This window comes from Alexandromys fortis, unplaced genomic scaffold, assembly GCF_014885135.2.
Source record: "Alexandromys fortis isolate MF-2015 unplaced genomic scaffold, M_Fortis_MF-2015_v1.1 scaffold_22, whole genome shotgun sequence".
Taxonomy (NCBI): domain Eukaryota; kingdom Metazoa; phylum Chordata; class Mammalia; order Rodentia; family Cricetidae; genus Alexandromys; species Alexandromys fortis.
In genome coordinates, this window is record NW_026067900.1 from 13456251 (window position 1) to 13475192 (window position 18942).

An 18942-nucleotide genomic window follows, 5' to 3' on the forward strand; every position below is an offset into this window, starting at 1 on the left:
CAAAGAAATAATAAACCTTGAAATTTATAATTCTGTTCCACATATTCCTGTAAGAGGTTTTCAATCTAGACATACAAACTTCACATTTTCCACTTACAAGAGCTTGGAATCATTTTGTTTAATTAAAAATTCCTTATATTCAAAATACACAGTAGTTGCACAGGCTTAACTTATAAGACAAATCTTTTCAGTCTTCTCCATTTTTAGATTGGTGAATTGAGTTCAAATGGCCAAAGGCAGAAAGTAAAGCTTCTTCCTTCAGACAGAGTGGGGATCCCTGTCCCTCGCTCTCCTTTCACTTGGTTCAGCTCTCGTGAATTTGTTCTTTCTTCCATTAAACTATTATTTCTAACCTCTTTAACAGAAATCTAAAAGTTGTGATCAAAATTCTTTGATATCAGATTGTTTTCCTCTCCCACCCACAAATACTCCATGTGTTGACTTCAGCCTTATCCTAGCTCGGGTCACTAATGCTGTGACAAAACACCATGATGAAAGGAACTTGAGAGGAAAGGGCTTATTTGGCTTCTGCATCCAGATCACTGTTCATCATTTGAGGAAGTTAGGACAAGAACTCAAGCAGGGAAGGGGCTTGGAGGGAAATGTGAAGTTTGTATGTCTAGATTGAAAACCTCTTACAGGCAGGAGCTGATGCAGAAGCCTTGGAGAGTTGCTGCTTTCTGGCTTGTTCAGCTTGTTTTTTTGTAGAACTCAGGACAAGGAGCCACGATATGCTGGGCCCTCCCCCATCAGTCATTAAATTAAGAAAATGCTCTACATGCTTACCTACAGCCCAGTCTTAGGGAGGCATTTTTCATTCCAAGTTCCCTCCTCTCAGATGACATGTGCATCAGAACATCTTACTCTTCCCAGGAAGCTTTAAACCCTGTGTTTGATGCTCACACTTATTGCTGAGTATCAAGCATAAGACTTCTCGCCCCACTAGGCAAGCTCTCTACCACTGAGCTACAACCTCCAACCCCAAGAATATGTTCAGGTATTATGTGTCAGTTAAAAAACTTAATCTGTTCCATAAAAATCCATAATACTCAGTGTCATTTCTCCAGTGCAAACATTAAACTATGTGTAGATCTATAAAAGTTTTTGTTAGGTAAACTAGGCTATAGAAAAATAGGAATTTAAAATTATGGAACATTACAAATAAAGAACATATTTTGATGCTCTACCAGTTTGTATTGGTGAATTAGGAATTTCACATCTGTCATGCTTCTAATCCCAGCACTTGGAAGTGCAGAATCAGGAATTGATGGCCAGCACTGGCTATATGGCAAGTTTAAAGTCAGCATGGATTATGTTGAAATCCTGTCTGAAAAAGCCATAAAAGATGAGGGTATGGGAAAGAGGATGTTGCTGAACTTTTGGTAGGATATTTTATATAATAAGCTTCATAAGGTCCTGGTGCTATGAGTTGAGCTGGAAAGGGAACAAGAAAAACAAAATTGGTCATTAAAATCCAAACACATCAAATCATTGTCTAGGTTATTTTCCAGTCTAGTTCGTTAGGATACAATTAAGCAAAGTACTTAAGCAAGCTAGTATGTAACCTGAAATTCTTTCATTGTCAGCATTTTAATTCTTGTTTTAAAAAATAATTATTATTCATATGAAATTTCTAGAACCCAAAAATTTATAGAGTAGTGATTGATTGCTTAGGGTTTTCAACAGGAAAAGACAAGAGTGTGGGGAATATAGAGACAGGATGTTAATATGGGATTTTTATCTTGAGGCTTTGGAATTGATTTTGAGGGCTTGATCAGCTCAGTGGTAAAGATCTTACCTAGCTTTTGTGAGGATCTGGGTTCAATCCTCGGCACCACCTAAATGATAACATCAAAAATAATATTGTGATGGTGGTAGTTACACATACTTGTGAACATATGGCTAGTTTTGAGAATTCGTGGAAGGTTGATTGCAGCCCCACTTGGCCACAAAAAAGTTCCCTAAATCCCATGGATGCTCAAGTTCCTTGAGCTTAGTGTTCATTTTTTTGTATGTTTGTATCCTCCCTAAACTCTAAAACATCTCTAGATTACTTAAACCTTCTAGTTTGTTGTAGTTTCTAAATACGTAGTTTTTTTAAATAATGCTTATGCTCTATTTTTACTCTCTTAGTTTTTATTTGTGGTGCTAGGGCTTGAACCTTTACATGCTAAGCAAGCGCTCTCACTTAGTTGCATTCCCAGTCCCTGAAATGTATTATTCCAAGAACCAGAAGGGAAAAGGAGCTGTATATGTTCAATACAAACACAAAAATTTCCTCCAAATATCCTTTTTAAAGAATGGGCCTCACTGTGTATCCTTGCTGGCCAGGAACTCACGGAGATCTGCCTGCTTCCCTTGTACTGGTATTAGTACACCACCATACTGTAACCTCTACCGTCCAGTATTCTTTATCCATACTTGGTCGAATTCACAGACAGTGCCCATAGATAGAGAGGGCTGACTATACTAATAAAAACACGATCGTCCACTTTAATATGAGATCAGATAAATGATGTGAGTGACTTTATGCATTGGAGCACAGCTTGGAGCTTTTTGTACACTGACTGCAGGATTTCCAAAAGTGCCCCCGTAAGTTGTTGTTTGGTTGAGTAGACAGTTATGTTTGAAGACAGTCTCAAAACCATAGTGGAGACTAAAGTACAAAATAATGTTTTATGTAGGTTTCATAATTAACATGTTTGTCTTTTTCTTGTAGCTTGTAATGTCAGTTCCTTTCATATGGATGTACCTGTGTCAATTACATCTCTGTAATTAAAGGGAAGATCTGTTAAAACTAGTGTTTCACAAAACAGCTTGTTGTTTGTGTGAGTGCTAATACTAACACTGTTTTTTTTAAATCTTTAATTCAATGCTGGCAGCATCTTAAAGTTTGAAAAGTGGTGCTCTAGAGTGAGATGGTTGATTCCCACCACCCAAACACACACAGTGAGGTGCCTTAGCTTTTATCATATGCTTGAAGAGCTCATTGGCTCAAAAGTACAGCAAGTAGGGGCTGGAGAGATGGCTCGGAGGTTAAGAGCATTGCCTGCTCTTCCAAAGGTCCTGAGTTCAATTCCCAGCAACCATATGGTGGCTCACAACCATCTGAATGGGGCCTGGTGCCCTCTTCTGGCCTGCAGGCATACACACAGACCGAATATTGTATACATAATAAATAAACAAACAAATAAATAAATAAAAATTTCTTTAAAAAAAAAAGTACAGCAAGTAAGGGTGCTCTCTAAATGTGGTTAACTGGTCTTACAATGATGGTGCATGAAAAGTTAGGAGATTATAAAAAGTTTGTGCTCTGGTTACTGCCTGAGTAGCTAAATTCTATTTGGCCTGGCCATATTGTTCAAAAGATGTATTTTAAATAGTTCATATAATTTTAACTCTTAGATCCATATAGTTAACAAGTGTTCACTAACAGTGTCAGATAACATGCCACAGTAAATAATTGGGATTATATCTACAGTTTTAAGGCCAGCTGTTGGAAGCTAATGTATGAGACCACTACTTGCCATTTTTTTTTCATCTGTACGTCAAGTAAAATAATTGACCAGATCAAGGAAACGAGGAACATGTAGGTTTAAATTTTACAGTCACACTCACATAGGTAACTACTGGGCTGCTGAGATGACTACTATGTAAAAGTGTCTGCCACCAAGGCTCGTAACCTGGATTCAATCCCTGGCGCCCAGATGTTGGAAGGAAAGAACTGATTCCTGAAAATTATGCTTTGATCTACACACACAGAAGTATGTATATGCACACAAACACACACACACACACACACAGAGAATGAGAATATATAAATGTTTGCTTTTTTTAAAGGATACATATATTATCTGTTTTAAAATTATTTTTAAATACATATATGTGTGTTGGGTAGGTGCAGGTGTCCCCCAGAGGTCAGAGGTGAAGGTGGAATCCTCCTAGAGCTGAAATTGCCTCCTGATGTGGGTGCTGGGAATTGAACCTGGATTCTGTTGAAGAGCAGTAATAAACTCTTAATCTTAGCTGCCGAGCCTCCCCCCAATATACATGCACTTTTTTTTTTTAAGACAGGGCCTTGCTTTGTAGCCCTGACTAACCTAGAACTCACTGCATAGAGCAATCAGCTTCAAACTCTGAGATCCCTTAACTTCTGCCTCCTGAGTGCAGCTATTAAAGGTGTGCACCACTATACCCAGCCTGAAAGAAAGATACTTTTTAAAACCTAAATTATTTAAATTCCTTTCTCCCATTCAAGTACTAACCAAGACTCACCCTGCTTAACTTCTACATTCTTATGAGAATCAGACACATGCAGAATGGAGAGGCCATAAAGACTTTATTGGGATGGTTTTTGGAATAATTTAGTTAGTACAAAGTAAGTATTGATGTAACAGTACTTTATAAATAAGAATGATTTGCTTCTAGAAATAATCTGTATTAATGTCAATTGCCTGGGGATTTGTACAGATTTTTATTTAAGCAAATTTAAAATAATTTCTGAAACAGACAAATTGAAGAGGTTATTGTGTATAACAGAAGGTTTACCATTGTGCTTGGCTAGTTATTTTAAGTATGTTCCTGATGACCACATTTTGATTCATATATCTTTTTTCAGTAATACATTTTACTTACCTTCTTCCTCAAGATACCTTGTTTTTATGTTAATAAAAAATAGCACTATATATATAAAACCTAGATTGGAGTAAACTTTTCTACCTGAAATACCTAAAAGTTATTCTTAGGAAGTTTTAAGATGTTATACACTGTTTTAAACAATATTAACATATGTGGTATTAAATTCTAACTCAGTTTTTTGGTAAATTTTAAATTTCTGTTAAATTATTGATTTGACAAGCTTCTTTTGCCAACATAATTGCTTTTTAACAGTTTTGATTCTTAGAATAGACTTAAGAATATCAATTTAGTTTTACCTTACAAATCACTTACTTGTATGGTACCAACACCTACAGTTGATTTGTGGGATTTTATTTTACTGAAAAATAGTAATTTAACCAAACTTAGAAAATAAACAGTTAAGGTATCTTGTATATAACTAGTAAACTCACTTTGTAGACCAGGCTGGCCTCGAACTCACAGAGAATCGCCTGCCTCTGCCTCTGAGTGCTGAGATTAAAGGTGTGTGCCACCACCACTACCTGACATAGTCTTTTTCTGATTTGTGCACATGCAAATCTATTTATTTGTACTGTTTTTAACCCTTTGTTTTTTCATGTTTTATAATTTTAATCTTAAAACTATACATTTTCTATCTTGTATTCTATTCCTATGCTTTTATAATTTTATTTGGGAATTATTCTTTTTTAGACTCTTAAAACTTTCTCTTCACTTTCGGGCATACCCAAACATGCAAACAAACAGATTTATACACAGATTTATATAACCTTGTTTTTATTTTTTTCATAAATTTTGAATAATAGATTAATAGAACCATTTTGTAATTTGATAGCAATCCATGTTTTTATTTAAAAATAACCTACTTTATGTTTGTTGTACTTCATGCTGTAGCAGATTTTTGTACCCTCAACTGTCATTACTGGCATTCATTTCAGTAGTCTATCCTCTGGGTCATAGGCTTTTTATCATACAGTGTTTCCTATTGATACAGATGCCTTAAGCAAAATCAGACTAAACTACGGTGATCAGTCAGCTGAAGGTGGCAAAATGCTGGAAGATGAACTCATTGACTTCTCAGAGGATCAGGATGAGCCGGTAAAATCAGATGCTTTGTCAGACTCTGTTAAAAAATCTGAGAAGCTATTCCTTCAGCCACCAACAGACAACATGGGTTCTGTATTTGGGTTGTATTTCACAACAAACCCAGTTTTCTAGTTAACAGTTTCATGATGCATGTATTAGTGTTGTTGTTGGAAATACGATCTAGGGGTTGAATTCTAATACTGCCTGAAAAAGTTTTAATATAGTTAATTCTCTTGGATCAGAGACTGTACATGTACAGCTCAGTGGGAGAGCACTTATTTGCTATTTGTTAGGTGCCCAGTATTGGATAAAATAAAAAGTTAATCATGTTTTCTTTGAAAACATTTATGGACTATTCTTGACCTTTGATCTAACGATATCTGAAAGGCAAGTGGTAAGATTTTCAGTTATGATAGTATACATAATTGTAGTATGCATAAGAATGGCAGAATCAGAATTTTTTTATTTTTTTTATTTTTATTTTTCGAGACAGGGTTTCTCCGTAGTTTTTGGTTCCTGTCCTGGAACTAGCTCTTGTAGACCAGGCTGGCCTTGAACTCACAGAGATCTGCCTGCCCCTGCCTCCTGTTGCTGGGATTAAAGGAGTGCGCCACCACTTTCCCAGTACCTTTTTTGTTACTTATCCAGTAACTATTTTCTTTTTTTCCAATTTAATATGCATGTACTTTAAGAATAGGTAATATTTAATTATCACCATAGGTGAGCTATACTATTTCCTAGATCTTATTTACACTAATAAGTATCATAAACACTTAAAAATAAATTATAGTTCTAGAGATAATTTATTTAAATTCTGAGAAAAATTCAAGAGAAGCTGTAACATACTATTTCTTAAGTTTTCTTTTTATTTATATTTACTTTATTTGCATTGGTGTTTTTGCCTCCATATATATCCATGAGGGTATCAGATTTCCTGGAACTGGAGTCACGGACAGTTGTGGGTTCTGGGAATAGAATCTGGGTCCTCTGGAAGAACACTTAACCACTGAGCTGTTTCTCTAGCCCTTAAATCTCCCTTTCTAAAATTTATATTTGTTTTTTGTTGGACACACCTGCAAGCACAGTGTGCGTGTGGGAGTCAGAGCACAATTGCAGGAGTCGTTTCTCTCCTTTCTCCGTGTGTGTCCTGGAGATCAGACGGGTTTCTGGTTTCAGTGCTAGGACGGACTTTGAGTTGTTGACCTAGTGTGAAGATACTTTATGCTGTACAGTTTTCCTTCTTGCTCATTCTGGTAGGGGTTGGTGTTCTATGTGTTATCCCTAGTTTAGAATGCATAGCTGTAAGGTACTCATTAATTAGTTTACTTAACAGGTACCTGCTCTATGCAAAGGAAGACTAGGTGCCCACTGTAAACCAAGTACTGTAAATGGTACAGACCTCAGTAGTCCTATTCAGAAATGTGGACTGAGATATGATTGAGATTTTAAAGTTGCTGTTGTTACTTGTTTTTCTTTTTTTTTTTCTTTTCTTTTTTTTTTTTTTTTGGTTTTTTGAGATAGGGTTTCTCTGTGTAGTTTTAGAGCCTGTCCTGGAACTTGTTCTGTAGACAAGGCTGGCCTTGTACTCACAGAGGTCTGTCTGCCTCTGCCTCCCGAGTGCTTAAAGGCATGCACCACCACCACCTAGATTTTTGAGTTTCTTACATTTAAACAATTTATGTAGGCTTTACATGATGAGAGACATATACAAATATTGGAAATTTGGAACCAATTTCTTAGCAGTACTTTGCACTTCAGACTGGGATGCTCATGTAGTGGAAAGGATATAACTTATATTTTCCAGCACTGTATTATTTGCCAATAGATAATTCAGACATGACCTTTTTCCTTCACAAAATTGAGTGGAAAGGAAAAACTAGCATAAATCCATCTTCACCATATGTAAACATCCGAAAGTTTGTCCTGGTGAGATTATTTATTGGGCAGAGGTCTTGTTGCACCTGCTGAAAACCTAAGGCGTATTCAGAACTCATGTAAGTTTGGAAGAGAGAGAACACTGACGCCACAGAGTTGTCCTCTGACGCCCACCTGCCTGTTCACATGCATATACACTTTACATGCACATAATAATAACAACAAAGAGATCTTTAATGTTGTTGCTTTAGCGTTGAATGAACTTGAATAGCAGGCTGGATTTTCTAAGTCACTTATCTCCCTGGGACTAGAAGTGTTGCCATTTTATTGGAAAGAGTTTTGTGTGCAATGCTATTTTCTTAGATTATTAGTTATTTCGATAGCAGACTTCTATTAACCAAAGGCTGTCTTTTATAGGATGATAGCAGCGATGATGGACTCCTTGCTGATGAAAACTACAATTCAGAAATAGGACAGTGGCATTTAAAACCTCTTGTCTGTAAACAGTAAGCATTGACTGCATCCTGCAATCTGTGTGACTTTTTTTTTTTTTTTTGAGTCATAGAATAAAACACAACAGAACAATTCTTACTTGAGAAGAATTCACAGGTATTCTCAGGGTCAAGGAGGAAAAGTTGGTGTGCTATCCAGGATCCAACAGGGATGCTATTTCTGGTCTCCTCTTTGTAATTTTCTCAGCCTCTGCTCCCACAGATGCTTACACATCTTCATGATGAACCACTACAACTGTGTATATGATGTTTTTGAGAAAAAAAACCTCCAGTAACATGCAGTTGGCAGTTAATGTTAGTTCCATAGCTACTTTATGTGGGCAGAGTTACTAAAGGCCGGCCCATCCTGCAGACATGTTTCCTACTTAGAACTCACTCAGATTGGACAGAATTCTAAGAGAGGAAGTTCAGACTTGCACCCTGTCATGCTTCATGGCTTGGTGTATCTGAGACTGTGTGTGCATTACTAAAAGGATAGGGTGCAGGCGGAAGCCTGAAGATGGAATACGTCATTCTCAATCTCCAGAAATACATGTGTGCTGTAAAGACTCCCAAACCATTAAGTGATACAGATTGCTTCTTTTACTTTGCTGTGGAAAATGTTAGCAAAAACTGCATAATGGACCTTGAAAATTTTATTTATAAAAGAAAATACAGATATTTAGAGAAAATATAACTGATAGTTAAGAGCTCTATATCAGGCCTGATCAATGTAGTTCAGAGTTAGATGTGTGCTTAGCATATCCAAAGCTCTGCATTTAAACCTTAGCGTAGAGAGAAAGATGGGGGAGGTAGAATGGAGAAGAGAAAAGATGATCATTTTAAACTTATTTTGGCACGTTAGATTTCCTCATTTATTTTGAGTTTACAGCATACTTCTACAGAATTAAAATTCTGAAGATTATATGTGAGTTGCATAGACTGTTCTAAAATAAAATCTTGCCTAAAAAAATATTGTGTCATAAACAAATTCTTAGGATTAGCTATTTGGTTTGCCATACAGCAGGTAAGGACATTTGCTGGCAAGACTGATGATATGAGTCTAATGATCCCCTTCAGGTTGCCTTGGCATATGCATGTGCATATACAAGTTCACACACAATACTTACTTATATATGGTTCCTTTTTTATTATGCTGGAGTTACATTACTATTCTGTAACAATGTTTAATATTATCATAGATATCTAAATTTCCTATGTCTGAACGTTTGTTTTCATTACTGAAACAAAAGAATATTTCAAGGTTTTTAATCATAAATTCACTGTTTTTTCTCATGCATATGTAACATCATAATTTATACTTAACTTTTATTATTTATATCTGCAGACCTTGTATCCTCCTTATGGACTCACTTAGAGGCCCTTCTCGGTCAAATGTTGTCAAAATTCTAAGAGAGTAAGTTCAAAACTATAACTACCTGTTTGATATACTATAGTGGATGCAGTATTTACAAGTATGTGTGTTCTTGCTACATGTGTGTTGTTGTAGGTATTTAGAAGTGGAATGGGAGGTTAAAAAAGGAAGCAAAAGAAGTTTTTCCAAAGATGTTATGAGGGGTTCCAACCCCAAAGTTCCACAGCAGAACAACTTCAGCGACTGTGGCGTATACATACTGCAGTATGTAGAGAGCTTTTTTGAGGTGAGTTTCAGGTCATTGTATCTGGTGAAATAGTGAAATATAGATATTTGACCTTCATGTAAAGAATACAGTAAGAAACTAATTCATCTTAAAAATGATTCTAAGGAACAGAAACTTGCAAGTTAGAGGCCTTTTAAGATATAAAAATACTGTGATTATTGATCTCAAGTCTCAGGCCTGTCGATCATCTCTTATCAACCTCTCCACCAGCTTATTTTCTATCTTAGCAAATCTCACCTGTGATTTATGCTGTCTCTCCATTCCCATCTCCACACACATGCTATTGCCTCTCGAGCGTTTTAAATCTGATATCCTCCATACCCTTATTCAAAGCTCTTCTGACCTACAGCACCCTTTCGACTATTCCTTTTTCACTCCTGGCCTGCAGCGTGGCTCTCCACACGCCTCTCTTAGAATTCTATGTTCCCTTGACTCCTTCTTAACCACTGTCCATTGAACAAACCACTGACTCTCTTTTAAAGTCATGTGTGTACATTACTGTTCCTGCTGCCACTTTCTAAGTCCAGAATGCTAGTGAGATTCTCTTGTCTTCTCCCTTCACGGCCATTTTCTGAAAACTCTTATCAGGTTATTCTCACCAGGTTTATATTTAGTGGCTCCCTGGTGCTAATGAGCTAAAGAAGGAAACTCTTCTGGTGTTCTATACATAGCTGTGTATCAGCCAGTCAGAAGTCATTCTGTTTATTACTGTGCCATGTCTCCAGGCCTCAAAGCTCACTTGCCTGATGCTGCTGTCATTCTTTGCTGGCTACCATTTACTTGCTCTCCAGGTTTGGTGGTGTTTATTCTACTGCGCTTCATGCTTTCCTGTCAGAATGCTTGCCAAGGTCGGTTATCTTTGTATCTAGCACAGATACAAATGCTGGCATTCTTTTCTCAGGCAGGACTTGTGTTTTGCAGCTGTGGAGACTCTAGCAACTCTTGAGTTCTAGTGTTGTACAAACAACTACAAACTATTAGTGAATTTGTTTGCTTCTGCTTGAAAAAGAGAACTAGATTGCAGAAATAAGGTATTGGCAGAACTGAGCCCAATAACTGTAGTCTGCCAGCCTTTAATCTAGATGGTAAGCTTCATAATCCATTAGTGCTTTTATCTCTAGTGCCTAACTCAGTACCCGACTTATGAAACATAACAAGTGGATACATGCTGATACTTAACTTTTAAGTGTTGCTCTAGTTAAAATTCAAATGTTACTCATTATAATTTTCTAATAGGCTTTTAATCTTCTTATTTTCAGAATCCAATACTAAGTTTTGAGCTCCCTATGAATTTGGTGAACTGGTTTCCTCCCCCCAGAATGAAAACAAAAAGAGAAGAAATCCGAAACATAATTCTGAAATTGCAGGAAGAGCAGAGTAAAGAGAAGAAGCTGCTGAAGGACACTTTCTCAGCAGAAACATCCGCAGGGGAAGGAGCAGAGCAGTATGCCAGCAGTGTCTCAGAGTGACCAGGAAGCTGGGGCTCTAGCTTCAGAAATCACATGGCATTCAACTTTGGTTATAGACAGTAAAGAGCCAAAGTGCTCACTACTCAGAGATTTGGGGAGGGTTAATGCTGTAAAAATGTCACATAAGTAATTTCCAAAGGATTATGTATTAAGTAAAAGTCTGTAAATATGTTAATGAGGCCAATTTTTCCAACATTTATAATTATTTTTTTCACTTTTAGGAAACCTTTGTTATGTATTTTCTGTTAATAATACTAAAACTGCAACTTCTAAACACAAATAAACTATTTATAGGAGGAAACGATTAATTTGATATTCTTTAGTGAACTTGTATAATTCCTCAGAGTGTGATTTTATTTCATGGGAATATATATATAAGTGTCTATGATTTTTTTAAACTTCTGTTCTAAAATACTCAAAAATGTGAAAATATTAATCATCAGAAACATTTTAGACTAAAATCCGTCTTTATATGCTTGCGTAGCAAGAAAAATTAACATCTTTTCAATTCATGCTTTTTCATGTGTTCAGAGAACCCCCAAAATGTAGTGAATATTTATACTTTTACACAGACACTTAAACAATATTAAGAGCAATCAAAGACAGTACGCCTTGACTTCTGCTCATAAAGCATAACTGCGCTGGCATATACTCTGTGACTCAGGTGAAAACTATCCTGGCAAGTGCAGCTTGAATCTCAAATAGCCAATATTACTTTTGTGTTTTTATCTTACAGTATGCTGCAGTCTGTATGATAGAACTAGTGAAACATTTTTAATCTGTGTAAACACAGGAATTCAAATAGGAATTTATTTTTGGTAACTTCTGCTATTTTTTCATTATTTTGTTCACATTGTTTTGATAATGTATCAGACCTTGTGCTTGAGTTTTCCTCTAAATTATTTTAAAATGCAAGCATCCTCTAATTGCATAATGCAGCAAAAACTCTTATTTTTAATTTTCCATTAGGTTGAGAAAATGTGGGTTTGGGCCTGTAGTTCAGTAGAGTGCATGCTTAACAAGGTGGAGACCTTGTTTCAGTCCCCATTAGCAAATAATAATAATAATAATAATAATAATAATAATAATAATAATAATAATAATACACAAATATGAAGCTTTTGATGCCACATTAGTAATTCATAGAGTCATCGCTTGTATATGTAGAAATTATTTTCACAAATGAATGGTATTTATTCCTTTCAAGTTTAGTGTAAGACTTAAAATATGTGTTTTAAGTCATTTTTGTTAGTGATTTTTTTAAATGCCCATATAACAACAAAATTATAGTGAAGACCAAAAAAATACAACAAAGGAATTTTTTTTTTAAAAAAAACTTAATAGAAAGTATAAACAAAATTGACAAACTTTTGTTTTTTAAATAAACTCTATTTTGCCTCAGTTTGAGGGAACTGGAAAAGTTACTGTAAGGACCAGGTACACTGGCACATGCCAGTTAAGGCCAATTGCTCAGGGGCTGAAGTACTTGAGCCTGAGTCTGGGAGGTTAAGATCAGCCCACAATATGGTGAGACACTGTCTCAAAATAAACAAACTATCCTAAAATGCCTGTGGTTTTTGTCTGACACTTAATTGCTATATTTTATAGTGTTAGATAATTTGATAAAGTAAAATTACAGCTTGTCCCTCAGGCTCTTTCTGTTCAGTATTTTTCATTTCAACATGAAAAAATAAAGAATGTATAAATAGTTTGAAGTGGAGATCTCCCTTTGAAATGTGTGAGTAGTCCAAGCGGTGAGACAGAACTTTGCAGTCGCAAGTCTTGTCATTTGACACCAGAACTGCATGAAGCTATCTGGTGACTTCACTAATTAGATAGAGCTGCTGGATTGGGTTTCTTGTTGGGTAGAGTAACAGTTAATCATTTTTAGAAGAGTTTTAGATTACTTGCCATAAAACTTGTATGTGTCTGAGCTGCTGGTAGTTTAGGAGGAAAGGTATTTAGCCAGTCTCGTCCCTTTGGCTTTGCTGACGTGCTTTCTTTAGACAGCCACGAACATGATGGAGTTAACTTCAGTTCCACTCAAACCTGAAACATTTAGTTTTTCTTTGCATGCAGCTTGTGCTGAACTGAGTCAATTAAATGTAGAAGGTTTTACTTGAAAGCATAAAATGTTTGCCTTGTGTTTTGTCTCTAAAAGGAATTAAGTATTTTTCTCCATAAAGCCTATTTGTAGACTCTGAAAACTGTGTCAAGATAGAAAGTAAATAGAGTAACAGTTCTCTTAAAATTATTCTTAAGATTAATTGAGTTCACTGAGTTTGTTTTAATCAAGAGTTTGTGAAATGATGTACCTGTAGGAGAGAAATGACCCTGTAAGTGATGAGGCAGGTGGCATTTGTGTAGAGCAAGTTGTCATCAAAGCTGCTATATGGCATGAGGGCACACTCTAGACTACCAATTCCATGTCCAGGATCTGCTGTGGAGAACAGCTTTAAGCAAGTTAAACAACTTCTCCACAGGCTTCTCAAAGTCTTTAGTGTGGTAACTAGTGTGAAGGATTATTAAGTGAAATTACAAACCACTATATATAGTTTGGCCATATTTTTCATTCCCAGAACTAGGGTGAACAACTTAAGATGTCTTGTGAACTTAACTTCAAAAGAAGATGGTTTTGAAACTGATCTGAAGGTTTAAAAAACATTTTTCAATAGTTGAATTTATTATTTAGAATTTTGAAAGTAACTGGGCACTGGTGAAATAGTTTTATGTGAAGCTTTTTTTTTTAAATCATGAAAATAACCTTTGTAAGGAAAAAGTTACAATTTTTTCACATTAGTGCATTCCTTTAGGGGAGAAAGAATTGATGATAAGTAATCTTTTGTAAAATCATCAAATCCCAACACATTTGGACATAGAAATTCTGTAAAAATACAGAAGTGAATTGGAAGGTTGTTTGGAGGCCTCTCCTCTTTCCATGAACCTTTTCCTACGAGATTGGATTCCCTCTGACTTCCATTCCATTCTTTACATTAGAACTAAATTGTTATTGGTGAACTTTATACCTAAAGACTTGTCTTTCGTCCATCAAAATTTGTGCAAAAAAGCATTCTTTTGTAAACTGAAATAGCTTTATTAATATATTTTGAATATTCTAAACTTGTCTTACTGAAAGTTGTTTAAATTTATAATAAAAGATGTTATCATAATTAGCTTTATACAGGTACCAGAAGAATTTAATTAGATTTTAAAAAACTTTAAAGTTTCAGTGTTTTGAGCACCTAGTATGAAGTAGAGAACCAAATAGTAGACACCATCTTCCTGCTTTCCCAGTGTGGTGGGAAGCAGCATTAATTGCCTTCGCAAATGAGTGCCAGCCATAAAAAGCAGTGTGTATAAAGACAGGAATCTCCCCATCTCAGAAGGTTAGAGACTTCCTGAAGGGGTGACATTTAGGCCACTGATGGTAGTCTAGGAGAGGAAGAGTAAAGTCTTGAAGTAGAAAGAAAGTGCTTTGGCTTAAAATGACAATTACTTCATTAATAAAGCATTACTGAATGATAGGCGTTGTGTAGAGCATTTTAGGTGAATGAATTCACTTCCTTAATCTTAGGAGATTCGTTTCACAAAATGTACTTCCATTTTGTGAAACAAATAGGTCCCCAAGAAAGTTCGTTTTATTCACAGCGTTAAAGTTGCTAAGTTAACCTTCACTTGATAAATTTGGTACCAGTAAGATATTGGTGATTTTTCTAGAGGTGCACTGTGGTAGAGTCTTCATCTCTGAAGTGGGGTGTAAGGGGTTGCTCTGAATTACGCTATTTTTAAAGTGATGTCTAGATATTTGCATAGTTTACTAGAATGCCTCGTGTGAAGTAGAGAGGGGGGCTGGAAGCTAATCATGCAGGGCCTTGTAGCCACGTCAAAATCTTGATCATTACTGTGAAAAGTTACAGAAGCATTTTCGACAGGAATAACACAGTCAAATGTGCATGCAGAAAAGCTCGTTTATTGATGAAAATGGGACCAAAATGAAAGCAGTAATGAAACTGAGTTCCCAAGGTGTGGCCTGGAATAATATACCTGTGTGGTAGGAATCCTGGGAAGACAGAGTGGTCCCATATGAAATGTTCTTCTTAGGAACATGCAGCTAGAACATGAAAGACTGTTTTTTATCCCAATCAGAACTTTCATTGCTTGTTTCTTAAAACAAACAATTCAAAGGTAATGCAAGCACTTAAAAACGAGATTAATGTTAGATGTTACTAACATAAGTTTAAAAGCCAAATCATTTCTAAAACTCGTGACGTTACCAAAGAGATAAAGAACATTAATTTTTCTTTTTAGACAAAGCTTTCTATTTTTAAATACAAGCCTCATGAAAGGAAGATGTAAATTAGAATTAAATACCAATGTTCCGTCACAGAAAAAGACTAGATGGGTCTAAATTAAGAGCAACTCATTCTTGATGTCCAAACTAAGTTACTCCAGTTCTACACTGACTTGCCACTCCCTGTCTCCTCATGTCAGCTGATTGGACCCAAGGAAAGAGCAGGCACGGGGAACAAAACAGAATTAGTGGAGCGGACCTAGGTATTGGGAATTTAGGGAAAGTAGGGAATAATTTGCATATTAGAAGAAAAGTGTTAAATGGCAGTCTAATAAAGGACCTCATTTCTAAGGACTTTCTTATTTTAACCCCTGAAATAAGACTTTCCTATCAAATAAACTTGACTTTGTCTCAATGCAAAACAAAAAAATAAGTTGCCAAGTCTGGTCCCTGGTTACTGACTCAGGTGTGCAGTGCAGTCTACAAATTTACAGACCTAACAGATTACAGGCAAGAGCACACTTGAGAACCACTTATGTGCATGATTTCTTAGTAACATTGCAGTCAGCTGTGGAAGCCCGATGCACCAAGCATCCCCGCACTGGCTTGCTGAAGTATTGTATGAGCTTGTCTTCTGCTACCTGTGTTTTATACCTGAACTGAGACGTGTAATTAAAGTTTTGGGTTGTTTTTATTATGCTCTGAACTTTTCTTTCCTACCTCTTTTTGTGGTTTCCCTTTCCCAGTATTCGTATTATTTTTCTATGCGTTTACATAATGTATTAAGATGCATCTTTCTTATGAAACTAGGATGACTTTTATAAACACTTTGTAGACCCTTGTTTCAGCAGTGTCTCTTGGAAATGATTTAGCCCTGTCTCACTTTGTTCACCACTCTAGTTTTGCCTGTGCTGTAGAAACACAGAATCTCAGGACTTACCCTTTACAGGTCATAACAGGTGTCCTGAGAAGTGAAGAGGAAGGAGGGGGTCTCTGCTCCTTCCTTGTTGAGCTCTGCCTGATGCTTCTTTCCTTCTTCAACATATCAACTCGAAGCTTCCCAGTAGAAGCTGCGTTGCTGCCATTCAGTTTATACACCTAGCTTCCAGGTGGACAGCAAAACTTGCTTTTACCGTTTCTTGAGAAGAAGATTGTGTTGTGACTTCCACAGTAGTGGACATTGTGTCTCTAGTTTTTTCTCTAAAGCTGTTAACAATTCTTAATCTTGAATCCTTGCGTGCAGTGCTCCTGTTTATTGCTACTGTTCCTTGTCTTGACCACTGGTTTGAATGGTTTTCCTGACAATGTCTGACTTTCACAGAGCACAGTACCATTTTGTTACAGACATGGGAGGGGCTTGCTATGTAGTGCGGTGTGTCCTGTCCCCTCCTCGCAGGTCCTGGTATCATAAGCCTATATAACCCAAACCTGGCTGCAAATGTAGTTTTTCATTCATTATCATTCATTTGTAGATTTCATGTGTTTTCCATAACAGAATTTATTTCTATACATTATTTGGTTTTTAAATCTTGGTTAAGGAGCTCCTTTTTGTCATGGGCAAATAATTTTTACAAGGTTTTTATAAGTGATGAAACTGAGGTTTATTTATATGGCAGAAGATGAGTGTTTTATTCATAAGGGTTTCTTCAAGACTTAGGTTTGTGCCAGCTTGATGTATTTATTTACACTGGGCAGTGGTGGTGCACACCTTTAATCCCAGCATTTAGGAGGCAGAGGCTGGTGGATCTCTGAGTTCAAGGCCAACCTGGTCTACAGAGTGAGCTCCAGGACAGCCTCCAAAGCTACAGAGAAACCCTGTCTCAAAACAAAACAAAATCGAGCTTTACATTCAGCTGTCATATTTCTCATGCTAAATTACTGAGATTCCTGAAATGTCTACTTTTAAAACCTCATCTATTCATTTCATTAAGCTGGGTAGCTATAGACAAAATGCAGTGGAGGTCATAGATTTAAACATCCTTTTATTAGACAAAGAATGAAAAAAAATGAGAGGTGAAAATTAGTGTTAAAGTAGGACAGTCCACTGGACAGTGGAGATTCACGCCTTTAATCCCAGCACTAAGGAGGCAGAGGCAGGCGGATCTCTCGAGTTTGAGGCCAGCCTGCTCTACAAAGCGAGTTCCAGGACAGTTAGAGCTACACAGAGAAACCTTGTCTTGAAAAACCAGAAAGTAAATAAGAAATAGGACAATCAAATGTATTTTGTTCAACAAAGTAGAAAGAAAATCACACAGAATCCGTGAATGGGAAGTTATACACCGTGCCACCATATTCACCCAAACTCACAAATCTGCTTTTTAAAAAGATAAATACATGGTAAGTTCTTAAGCCTAATGAAAAAAATTAATTTCAAAGCAAAAGAGTTGTGTCTAAGACACAAAAGCAACTTAAAAATGAGACATCAACCTGAACACAATTTGAAAGCATTAGAACAGATTCAGGAAGCAAGAATTTGACTAGAACCTGCATACTTAGATGCTGGCAAAAATGTCAAGACCCTATGCCAGAAACATGCGCCAAGCAAATCAGATCTGTTGGAACTTTGAGGCAACATCAAATTGTTTCAGGCCATAGAGCCCTTGAGAATACTCCAATTCACTTAAAAACCCGTCTACCTGTAAAACAGAGTTCTAGTGGAGGTGGGGGTCATAGGGAAGGAAACAGTGTGATGTAGCTCAGCTGCCAAGCACAGGAGAAGCTCTGGGCTCCCAACACTGGAAGGAGAGGAGAGAATATAAGGAAGTAACAATGTACTAAATTATAAAAGCACTTAAAACCATTTAACTTAATGTAAAGAAATTAGGTAGTCTTTTACAGTTGTTGCAAATGTGCTAAGAAAAAAATTTCAGGGAGAAAATGGAACATTTCCATTCAGATTTTTTAAAAAAATAATAGAACAAATGAGAAAATCAGATAAAGTGCCTGAATGAATATACCCAAAATTAATTCGGACAATGAGAATATAGAAAAATAATTGGAAAAGAAAATATTCACACTGGTAGCAAAGAATTTTAAACAAGATAATGAATAAAGCTAACATGGGGCTTGGCAAGATGGTTCAGTGGGTAAATGTACCTGCTAATAAGTTTGACAACTGGTGTTTGAGCCCCAGAACTGACTCCTGCGAGTTCTTTGATCGCCAGGTGTATTACCCTACCCACCCAAAAAAACTTCCTAAAAGTCTGTTAACTGAATGGGAAAATACAGAATAATATTGACAACCAAAAAAAAAAAAAAAAAAAAAAAAAAAAAAAAAAAACAAAAATTGAAGGGCAGTTTTTAAACAGGAAGGCAATACTGTAGAAATGTTAATATTTTCCTAGCAGTAAACCTTGCTAACACAATTGCATTTAACGATAGTAGTTTGTTATTTAACGATAGTAGATATTAGAATTTTAGCTGGGTGTGGTGGC

The 18942-nt window shown here is 36.3% G+C and overlaps 1 protein-coding gene across 3 annotated transcripts in view; it reads left to right on the forward strand.

The window, feature by feature from the left end:
• Senp6 (SUMO specific peptidase 6) overlaps window positions 1-11530 on the forward strand; it is an 83929-nt gene extending 72399 nt beyond the window's left edge. For all 3 annotated transcript variants that reach the window (XM_050126446.1, XM_050126451.1, XM_050126458.1), the window contains 5 exons: window positions 5630-5733; window positions 8014-8102; window positions 9436-9504; window positions 9598-9748; window positions 11008-11530. In XM_050126446.1, coding sequence (XP_049982403.1) covers window positions 5630-5733; window positions 8014-8102; window positions 9436-9504; window positions 9598-9748; window positions 11008-11217 — 623 coding nt within the window. In that variant the 3' untranslated portion in view covers window positions 11218-11530. The remainder of the gene's footprint in view (window positions 1-5629; window positions 5734-8013; window positions 8103-9435; window positions 9505-9597; window positions 9749-11007) is intronic.
• The last annotated feature ends 7412 nt before the right edge of the window (window positions 11531-18942 follow it).